At 53.3% G+C, this 10,917-nt stretch overlaps 1 protein-coding gene across 1 annotated transcript in view; it reads left to right on the top strand.

Annotated features, from left to right (window-relative positions):
* Positions 1–10,917, top strand: part of Cd247 (CD247 molecule) — a 70,844-nt gene that overhangs the window by 55,567 nt on the left and 4,360 nt on the right. Inside the window, exons 2-4 of the mRNA XM_010633949.2 lie at positions 8,589–8,692; positions 9,825–9,881; positions 10,348–10,428. Of these exons, the coding sequence (XP_010632251.1) occupies positions 8,589–8,692; positions 9,825–9,881; positions 10,348–10,428 (242 nt within the window). The remainder of the gene's footprint in view (positions 1–8,588; positions 8,693–9,824; positions 9,882–10,347; positions 10,429–10,917) is intronic.

Consider the following 10,917-nt stretch of genomic DNA (forward strand, 5'->3'; position numbering starts at 1 on the left):
CCCACGGAGTCCTTCTCCGCTGGAGCCGCGCGCTTTGGCCCTGAGCACCAGCGCACCCCGCGTGGGCTTTGATCGCCCGGTGTTGGACCGCGGGAGGCCCGGCCCCAGAGGGAGCTGACTTGTAAAATCCGGGGGCGCGCGCCTGAAATCCCAGCCCTCAGGGAAGCTGAGGCAGGGAGGACAGCAAGTTGGAGCCCGGCAGCCTTGGGCAACTTAGTGATTTAACAAGACCCTATGTCTTGTAGATGCAGCTCAGTGTGAAAACCCTGGGTTCAAGCCCCAGTAAAAATACAAACAACGACTTAGAATTTTTAACATTTTAGGTGTCGTTCGGTACTATGCATTTCATCATCCCAATCAGAAACTCCATCCAGATACATTTTTCTGTAGTATTTTAAGTATACACGTGCAGCCTACATAATACTTTTTCGATGGTATTTTGTACTTGCAGTTTTATTTTTTTTAATTATCATGGAGATCTTCCCGTGGTAGTACATAGTCAGCGTGTGTGTGTGTGTGTGTGTGTGTGTGTGTGTGTGTGTGTAACTGTTATATAAATACAGCAAACTGTAACGGTTTCTCTGTTAGTAGGCATTTATGTTATTTTCAGGGTTTTTTCTCCTCGCTTGTGCCCTTAAACATTTTCATGCATATATTTCTGCGCACTGTGAGAATTTATCTGCAGAACAAATCAAATTTGCAGAGAAATGGCAAAATGCTACCTGGAATCTTGACACAAGGCGGATTCACCTGGAGTGGATTTTTGCAAACTGTGCTAACATTTGGGGGCATAGTATGAGGGCTGTCTGCTGCGTGAGAAGACAAGGGATAAAAGCCTGGAGAGACCTGGCCTCTCATCTAGGGCCTGCCACACAAATGCTGTGGGACCAGAGCGGAGCCATTTCACCTCCCTGACCTCCAGTCTCTTTAACTGTAAAGAAGAGCAAATAAGATCTGGCCTGCTCACCTAACTCAAGGGCGGCTATGATCAAATGAAGTCAAACTTATAAAAGTCTTTGCTAAATTGAAAGCGTGGAGCAGGTGTTTGGTGTGAGCATGTTTGTCACCGTGTGGGTCCCTGCAGTCCAAAGCCGTGCTCCCAAGCAGGCATCAGGAGGTGAGGAGGAGCCTGTGCCGGCCTTAATCCCAGCATTTTGGAAGACTGAGGCAGGAGGACTGCAAGTTTGAGGCCAACCTGGGCAACCTAGCAAGACCTTGTTTCAAAATAAAAACTAAGCCCGGGATGTAGTTCACTGGTAGAGTGGCTGTGGGTTCAGTCCCCAGTACTGCCCCCCAAAACAAAAAATTCAATAAAACCATGAAGCAAACTAAAATATGAAGCACGAATATATAAAATAACATGAAACAATGAAAGGCAAGTTATTTCAGGGTGAAATGTTTGTCATAGAATAACAATTTATAAGTAGCAAACACTTGGGAAAGCAACCTGACATGTGGCTGTGTTTAAATATGAAATTATAAGTGATTTTCATTTTCCCTCCACCTTGCTGCACTTTTTTTTTTTTTTTTTTTTTTTCTTTTTTTTTTTTTTTTTTTTGGTACCAGGGATCAACCTCGGGACTTTGAGCTTGCGAGGCAGGTGGCAGAACCACTGAGCTAAATCCCTGGCTCCTTTCTGCACTTTTATAATGAATTGGCTTATTTGAAAATCAGGAGAAAAATGACCACAAAAATTTTGTTAATAACTTTTTTTTTTGGTACTGGGAATTGAACACAGGACTTTGCACATGCGAGGCAGGTGGTGGAACCACTGAGCTAAATCCTTGGCCCTTAAATTAATAACACAAACCATAACAACTTTCACCAACGTAAAGAGAAATATTCACTCAATCCTACAAACCTTAAGAATTCAACTTCTTGCCTCTTTCCTTGGAATCTTTGACTTTGAGAATACCTAACTGTAGGTAGCTGTGAGCAGATGATCCACACGACAATAAAACGTGAATATTTGGAATCTAACACTGAGCAAAGTGCTTCTGGTTGCTGTTGTGAATTACAACTATCTGGTGTCCAGACCCTTCTCCCCCAGGCACCACCAAGTCCTCCAAGCGCCATGCCAAGTGGTGGTTAAGAACCTGGGCTCTGTACAGACACGCCTGATTCAACCCTGGCTCTAGATCTCCAGCCTGCTATTGACTCTCTGAGCCTCAGTTTCTCCAGGTGTACAGTAAGAATCACCATGGAGCTTGGATGAGAAGAATCACATAGGGTTCCAGGCACAGATAAATCTGTAACAATGTGCATCATGGTCTTGCTATGCATCTAAACTTTCTCTTGCCTGCTGCAGCAGAAATGGCTCTGAAAGGGAACACTCTCTGAGGGGGCAGTCTGTGTGACCCTGGGGCTGTGACCAGTGGTTGGCATTTCACCCAGCACCCTACCGGGCACAGACTCTCCATAGCCTCTGCAGCTGCTTTCCTGAGACCACGTGACTTCCTGTTTTCTAAACTCTTGCCTGCAGTGTCTCTGCCAGTTGTCTGAGTTGGGTGGGGCGGCAGCAGGACTCTCAGCAGCAGGACTCCTAGCTGAAAGGGAGGAGGTCAGGGGGCTGGCAAGGTGGCTGCTCCTACCTGGGTGGTGGGCTGCTGTGATTAATATCAATGACATCATCTCCAGGTCCTGAGCACGTGGCAGGCTGTAAGACCCCACCCCACCTGGAAGGGTCACACACCTGGGAGGTAGCCATGATTGCTCTTTGGTGACACAATAGCAGACCCAAGGCTTGAATCCAGGGTGGCCACCTTCACAGTTGAAGTGCTTCCTTTTCCTTAAAGTGGAGATGGGCTGGACCTGGTGGGAGGGATTTGAAAGGGTCCCTATAGAAATGGGAGGTACTTTGTGCTTCTGAAGGCAGAAGTAGGACAAAAGTTATTAATATTTAGTTTAGAGCTCTCCATCAGTAATTGGTGTGTGGTGAGCTCCCTGTCACCAGAGATATTCAAGACAAGCTGAAGCTAAGGTGCCAGTCAGAGAAATCCCTGCGAAAGCCTGGAAGCTCTCTGGGTGACAGGAATCCTAGAGGCATTGGGATAAGGTGGAGAGGGGAGTTTTGCATCAAGCACACTTGGGAAATTCCAGCTATGTGAACTTTTGGAGCATAATTTTCTTGTCTGAGGTGTTAGCACACACCTGTTATTTTAGCACAGAGGAGGCTGAGGCAGGAGGATCTTGAGTTCTAGACTGGCCAGCCTGGGCTACATAGTAAGACCCAGGCCAGCCTGTACTACAGAGCAAGACCCTGTCTTAAAAGAAAAACAAATGTACCTGTAAGCATGGAGCTGGTGATAATTCGTCCTGTATCATCCAAGATGGTGCTACCTGGAATCAGGTCTTGCAAGGGAAGAGTTCTCTAGACTGTATGCTCAGTGCAGATGTGAGTCTCATCCTTACCACTTTGTGAAGCCAGGAGTGCTCAGAATACACCTACTGGGTGCCAGGGAACTGGCCAGTTCCACCCTGCAGCGCCTGTCCCTGCGCAGCCCCTGTCACAGCAGGACAGCCACTCATGACCCCCACGCCCTGAGCTCATTGGGTCTGTGCCACAGCCTTAGTCTTATCCAACCACTTCACTGACAGGGGCACTGAGGTTCAGACTGCTAAGAAAGAAGGTGTTTGGACACTAAGCCAGTGAGAGGCGGAGCCTAATCTTCACTTCCATTTAGGACCTTTCTGCTTGGAAGGCCTCTGTCCTTTCCTCTTCTCAAGTGGCTGGTGGTGGTGAGGGAAAGGAGTCAGGGACCAGAGTTCACGAGCTGCACCTTCCACACTTACAGGGGTCACAGCTGCTGTGACCAGGTACCAAAAGGAGGGCTGTGTGTGCAGGGGCTGCACCATGGGCAAGTGGCACCCAAGCTCAGGGCTGAGAAAGCGCATGCAGCCAGGAGACCCCGAAACCCCACCTAGATTTGCCCTTACCCGCAGGTATCCCTGAGGACACCTTTATTCCACCAGTCTTGTTTTATCAGCCTGTGAACTGAGCTCAATAACAGCCTCCCACCCTTCTGGACTCTTGTAAGAATCAAACTCTCTGGGCACAGAGAGTAATTTTAATGGTACAGGATGGCGTTCAAACAGAAGCTTGCCTTACTAACTCAGGGTTTCTCTGGCCCCTCACTGGGATTTACCGGAGGAGGAGGCCAGCTGAGTAGATTGTACCAGGGTGTGTTTGCAGCTCTGGGCTATGGCAGGACTGGGCTAACTCGACCCTAATTCCTGTTTTCAGTGGCTCACTCTGCCTGGGGACAGAGACAAACACTACCATGCCAACAAATCTGATTCTGTACCCACCCTGATGCTGCATTTCTTGGGGAGAAGACTAAGTTCAGGGGTACCATGGAAACCCTGTGTTTCCTGCAAATGCTGGCGTTTGAACAGCCTGAGGTGCTCACTCTTTGGCCACAGGGACCTCTCCAGGCCACCTGCCCAGCCCTGCTTGGGGCCCAGCTGCCCCCTCCTTGGCCTGGTGTTCACTTCTTTGCCACCGCTGGCTTGGTCACTGGCTTCTTGGGACGTCTGCAGCCACAGGGGGCCGGCACTGACCTTGCGTGCTCTCTGCTGTGGCCCCAAGGCGGACACACAGCTAATGCTCTGGCAGACCCGTGCACTAGGAAGCGAGCACACGAGCAGCCTCTTCAGATGCCTGAAGGGCTGTGCTGGACACGAGAGTCATCCTCTTTGGGACCACAGACAGCCGAAGCAGGACAAGTCACTGTGATTCACATTTTTATACCTGGTAGGAGTGAGTTGAGGAGGGGGGGTGCCAGGGATGGAACCCAGTCTTCCAGCTTCTTGAACCTGGGGCTTTTATGCCGGTGACGAAGGGCTGTTGAGAGGTAGGTGGACACACGCTCATCAAACTGAGGATGCTTTTGTCCGAGTGAACCCTCTGAATGGATGCTCTGAACTGTCTGCTCTGGCTGCCCTCCAGGGGCTATTCCAGGGGTCCTGCTACCCAGTGGAAGGCTCCAGCATGTGCATCTGCTTACATGAAAACAGCTGGCAACACCTGCTGACTCCATGCAGAAATCTCATCCTTCGCCCCGTAAGAGTCCTTGTATTTAACCCTCACCACTACTTAATAATTAGGCAGGTAATAGTATGCCCATTTCACAGGTGGAGAAAGCAAGGCTTTCTTCAGTAACACGCAGGTCAGCAGTGCACAAGGACTGCAGGGTAGAAGGACCAAGGCCTCCCCCATTGAAATCACTGGCTGTCTCTCAGTGGAGGCTCTGCGCTACGCTGGCCTTTCCTGTGCCCCAGCCCATTTTAGCCGCCCTGCTAAATGCTACAGCTCTGAACCCCAACCCTGGCCATGCACTGGAGCCCCCCAGCCAGGCCCCACCCTGGCCACTAGAACTACTGGGAGGGTCTGCGGCTGGTTCTAGGGTGCAGCCAGGCTTGAGTGTCCATTTCTGGGTTTCTCCCTGGTGCTGTGAGTCTGGGGAAGGCACGGGAGCATGAGACCTGTCTCCAGCACAGTGGTGCAGAGCTGCCACATAAGGTGCATGAAGACCCCGGGAAGTGGCTGCCAGATGGACTGTGGCAGGACAGGTGACATGCTCGGGAAAGGAGGTGGACTGGGGGGGGAGTGGGCGGTGATGTGGCAGTGTGGAAAACTGCCTGGTGTTCCAGGGAGCTGCCCCCGCCTGTGGCCTTGTCACTTGAGCCATAAGCTCCCAGGGCAGGGACTCGGAAGAGTGTTAGACAGCGTTCCTTGCAGAGGAATGGAAGCCTGTCCCTTATAAATCACCGGGCAATGCACAGCCTCGCTTTGTCCTCACCATAGCCTCTAGGTAGACGTGAGGACCCTCCACTTCTCAGATGAAGAATGTGAGGCCCAGCCACGCCTGGTGGCACACGACTGTAATCCCAGTACTCCGGGCGGCTGAAGCAGGAGGATTCCACCTTCAAGCCCAGCCTGGGTAATTTAGCAAGATTGTCTCAAGATAAATAAATAAATAAATAAATAGGGCTGCGGGCCAGGGATTTAGTTCAGTGGTTCTGCTGCCTGCCCTGTAAGCTCAAGGATCCGAGTTTGATCCCTGGTACCACGAAAAAAAACAAAAACAAAAACAAAAAACAAAACAAAACAAAACAAAAACCCCAAAACCTGGGCTCCGGGTATAGCTCGGTGTGAAAGCCCTAAATTCAATCCCCAGTACCACAGTACCAGAGATCCAGAGAGACAGAGGGAAAGGAGGGAGAGGGAGAGGGAGAGGGAGAAAGGAAAAAAAACGGGGAACAAGGGAAGGGAGGGGAAGGGCGGGAAGAGGGATGGAGGGAGGGAGGGACTGAGGCCCTGGGTGCAAGCCGACTTCCTGAGACACAGCGCTCCTTAGAGGCGGGGCTCTTGAACCTACTCGGCCAATCCAGGCTCCATCTCAGCTGCATTTCAGCAGCCCCAGCACGGAGCCATTGAATCAACTGTCCTTCAGCTAGGTCCGTCCTTCCCGGAACCGCCCTGCTGTCGCTTGCTCCTGGGTCCCATCGTTCCCAGCACAGTGGGCGGGCTGAGGAGAGGGAGGGTCCCCACTTCCCCAGGGAAGTGTTTGGGGTTCACATCCGCTTCTCACCCAAGCTGCACAAGGCACGTTTGTCATTGGCCATAAAATCGTGCTGCTCTTTGAAAAGAAAGGAAGGAAATGTGTCCCTATTACTTATCTCAGGTGCCCATTCTCCTGCCCCCTACTGCGCTGACTCTGCGCAACACAAAGAAAGATTTCTTCTTACTGTTCTGAATTTACTGTCCAGTAATTTTTCTGTTCTCATTTTATGCGACGGGAAGCTGAGCGATTTTCTCCCAGCCCTTTTTATAAATCTAAACCAACCCATAAATCACTGCTGATGTCTTCTCTCCAGCCCTAAAGGAAAGCAGTTGCCCCAGCCCTTCGGCCTCTGCTGGGTGCCCAGCTTTCTCTCACGGGCCTCACCCTTACCGGGGGTCACTTTGGGCGAGGGTAGCAAGCTGGGGCAGGTGTGGAGCAGGTGGCTGAAAAGAATGCTGTGCAGCTGTGGGTAGGAAAGGCTCACAGCCTCGAGGGAGGGAGGGCTGGGTCTCCAGGGGTGCAGTTGCGGAGTCCTTTGTGGGTGGTGGGTCCTGATTTGAGTCAGGAGAAGAGACAGGAGAAGAGGGACAGGGTGGTGGGGCCTGGGCTGGTAAGGTGAAGCCCTCCCACGGCTGGATGAGGGCTTTGGATCTGGCCGCAGGTGTCTGGGTCAGCTGTGGTTTCTGAGCAGCTGTCTCCTGTGGGATGGAGACCCGATGGGCCAGGTCAGGGAGAGAGTCACTGTGCCTGGGCACAGTGTCTGGGCACAGCCTGTTTCTGCAGCTGCTGTCAGGGGATCTGAGGGTATTGTGTTTAAAGCGGTAAATACTGGCCCAGCATGCACACCAGAGCATTGTTAGTTTTCACCCTGCTTAGCCGGGCATGGTGGCACGCCTGTAATCCTAGCACTCAGGAGGCTGAGGCAGGAGGATCGCTGTGAGTTTGAGACCAGCCTGGGCTACATAGTGAACTCTGGGTCAGTCTCAACTACATAGCGAGAACCTGTCTCAAAAAAACAAACAAAACAAAACAAAACAAAACAGTTTGTACCCTGCTTAACAGAAGAAGAGACAGAGAGGGTCAGTAACTCACCCCAAGTCACACAGCTAGTGAGGCTGTGACAGCTCTCGTGCCTCCTTCCTCACCCCTTCTGCGGCAGACACCTGAGGGCCATCCTACCCTGGGGGACAAAGTGTAGCCAAAGCTGGGATCTCATCCTCAGGGTGAGGCGCGAGATGCCCACTGTGTCCTCCTATCCCAGAGGAGCCTCTGCACAGTGACCAGCAGTGCTGTCCAGACCCAAATACGCACTTTCTCACACTGGAGTGACCTTTCCGATAAAAGCAGCAGGTTTCACTTAGCCAGCATTTCCTGTCCCTCCTCCCCTGCCCTGTGTACCCAAGAGCCAGTGCCAACCACGTGTGTGTGAACTACTGCACGGTGTGACACAGATGTCAACACGGCAGTAGTCAGGGCCAGGGCGGCCAGGGTAAATCTGGAACGGGAGAGCGAGCAGAAGGCCTGCTGAGCTGGAAGCCTGACCCCATGGCAGGGCTGGGGAGGGAACCGGAAGAGGAGCAGCATCGCAAAGCCACGGAGGCGGACAGTCTGGGAATGCTTAGCGTGTGTGGAGAGCGAGGACTGGCAAGGCAGGGACTCCGGCCCAGATGGGGCGGGCTGGGCAGTGAGGCGCAGGAGCTGGGAGGGCAGGGCTAGTCCGGTTCTCATGGTCCTGCTGTGTCCTGTGTAGCCATCCCCGGTGGGAGGGGTCATTCACAGCGGGGCTCCTGTGCCCCAGGACAGAAGTCCTTCACCCTTCCTCCCTAGGGCCGCCCAGCCCGTCCCGGCTCCGTGAATCCTCCAGGTGCCGCGTCCACCGAGGGACGCTCTGGGCTTTGGTGGGAGCTGTCTAGTTGTGGGTGAGGCATGCAGAGTGGGTCTGTGTCCTTGTCACAGGCTCTGGGGTGGTGAGGGTGCGTCCTTTCACCTGGGCCTGACTGACCAGCTTATCTCTTGGGACAGAGGCACAGAGTTTCGGCCTGCTGGACCCCAAACTCTGCTACCTGCTGGATGGACTCCTCTTCATCTATGGAGTTATCATCACCGCTCTGTTCCTGAGAGCAAAGGTGGGTGCCCTGGGCCCTGCCGGCAGGACGTCGGCTTCTCTGCCGGGTGGATGTTTGGCCAGCTCTTGGCTCTGCGGCCTCAGGCTTGGTGCGTGGGGCTTGGTGTCTCTGGCAAGGCTGACAGCCATGCATACACCCCAGGGGGGCTGAGGAAGTGGGGCTGGGAGAGCCAGGCTGGGTGCCTTTGTGAGGAGCTGAGCCTGTGTGTCCACACCAGTGTCCCATGGCTGCTGCTGGCCAGCGAGAGGCTCCTGCTCAGGCAATTAAGGGTAGGGAGGTGGAGACCCCATAGCCTCTCCCCCATCCTGCTGTCTGGCCTTTCTCCTGACACCTCAGTTTCCGCGCTGTCAGGGGAGGGCTGGCCAGCTGTCTGTGGGCCAGGAGTGGGCAGAAGATAGAAGAAATGCCATCCCTGCAGTGCACACTAGGACCGTTTTCTCTTTTGGACTGTGGTCTCTGCCATACAATTTGACTTGAAAAATAGTCTCGTTTTCTTTTTTTTAAACTAGGAGATGCAGCAGTGACTTATCTCTAAGGTTGTTGCTGATGATCTTAGTTCCTCCTGGTTGAGGCAGCCAGCACTGGGACAGAGTGAGGCTCTAGCACCAGGCACCCAGCTCCACTGCTGGGACCCTGAAGCAGTCCCTGTGCTCCTGAGTATCTCTAGAGCCCCTGGGCATGGGCCCTGGACACCACCTCTAGTGCATCTCGGAACAGGCCAAGGCCACTTGCCAGGGAAGAATAAACTTCTTTCCCTCCTGGGGGTAAGGTGACAGGAAGGAGCAGAAAGGCCAGTCAAATTCAGAAAAGGGGTGCCTGCCTGTAATCTCAGGACTCTGGGAGGCTGAGGCAGGAGAATTGCAAGTTTGATCCCAGCTTGGGCAACTTAGTGATTTAGCGAGACCCTGTTGCAAAATAAAAAAATTAAAAAAGGACTAGAGATGTAGCTCATTGCCAAAGCTATGGGTTCAACTCCCAGTACTGGAAAAAAAAAGGGGTGGGGGGCGGAGGAAGCAGCTATCAGGCTTTCTAGCCCTTCACAGCCAGGCAGAGGTGGAATACAGGCGCGCTGAGCATCCTGGGTCTCTGCAGCCCTTCATGGAATAGTCACGCACACTTTCGTATGTTGCAGTTTGGCAGGGGTGCGGAGGTGCCAGTCCATCAGCAGGGCCAGAACCAGCTCTACAATGTAAGTCTGCAGCCCCAGCACCCACCCTGTGCCAGTTCCAGCCATGGCCAACTCTGGGCGGTCAGCTGTCCAACTGGTTCGCTAGCTGGGATACTACGGTGCCCACAGGGAGGAGCACATACTGCCATGGCTGGGTGCATGGGGGGCAAGGAGCTTTAGTCTTCACTGCAGGGAGGGATGTAGTTACACTCCCGGGCCCTTTGTTACCCTCTGAGCCTTGGATTCCTTATTGTTCAGCCATTAGATTGCTCAGCATATAGTAAGAAACCTGCTGGGCACCTCTGGGGACCCCATCTGCTCTCTGGGAGGGTCATGAGCCCAGGGATGGTGACACCCCATGGACCAGGTCCCATCACCTCCCTGCCCCCATTCCCAGAGCCACCCCTGGGAGGAAACCTTGAATGCCCTGCGGGCCCCATGCTCCTGAGGTGCCTCTTCCGTGTCTGATTCCTTCCACTTGTTGTAGGAGCTCAATCTAGGACGCAGGGAGGAATATGACATTTTGGATAAGCGGCGGGCCCGGGACCCCGAGATGGGCGGGAAGCAGGTAAGGAACGGGGCGGTCCCTGGGTTAGAGGACTTGTCGCGGCCTCCCTCTCTGCCCTCCTCGTTGGCTCCGTCCTGCACACGAAGGGTCTGCCCACGAGTATGTCACCCTGGCCTCATGTCAGTCCTCATCTACCTCCCCAAGACGGCTTCTTGGCTGCCCTGAGACGTGAGGGTGACACCATGTGTCCCAGGACGACAGACTTGATGAAGGGGGTGATAAGGCACAGAATCTGGGCAGGAACTCTGGGGCCGGGCATCACATCCATCCCAGTGCCAGGGTTGGGCTCAAGGTGGCTCTGACCCTGGGCTTCGTCATCTCCACACCCTGTGTCAAGGGGAGCACCTAAAAGAGCCAGAGTAGGGGCCTGGGATTTAGCTCAGTGGTTCTGCCACCTGCTTCGCCAGCAAGTGCAATGTCCTGAGTTCGATCCTTGGTACAAAAAAAAAAAAAAAAAAAGAAACGGGCAAAGACCCCCAAGGGCTGGCA

Source organism: Fukomys damarensis, unplaced genomic scaffold (genome assembly GCF_012274545.1).
Source record: "Fukomys damarensis isolate Sample0158 unplaced genomic scaffold, DMR_v1.0_HiC HiC_scaffold_19, whole genome shotgun sequence".
NCBI classification, from domain to species: Eukaryota; Metazoa; Chordata; class Mammalia; order Rodentia; family Bathyergidae; genus Fukomys; species Fukomys damarensis.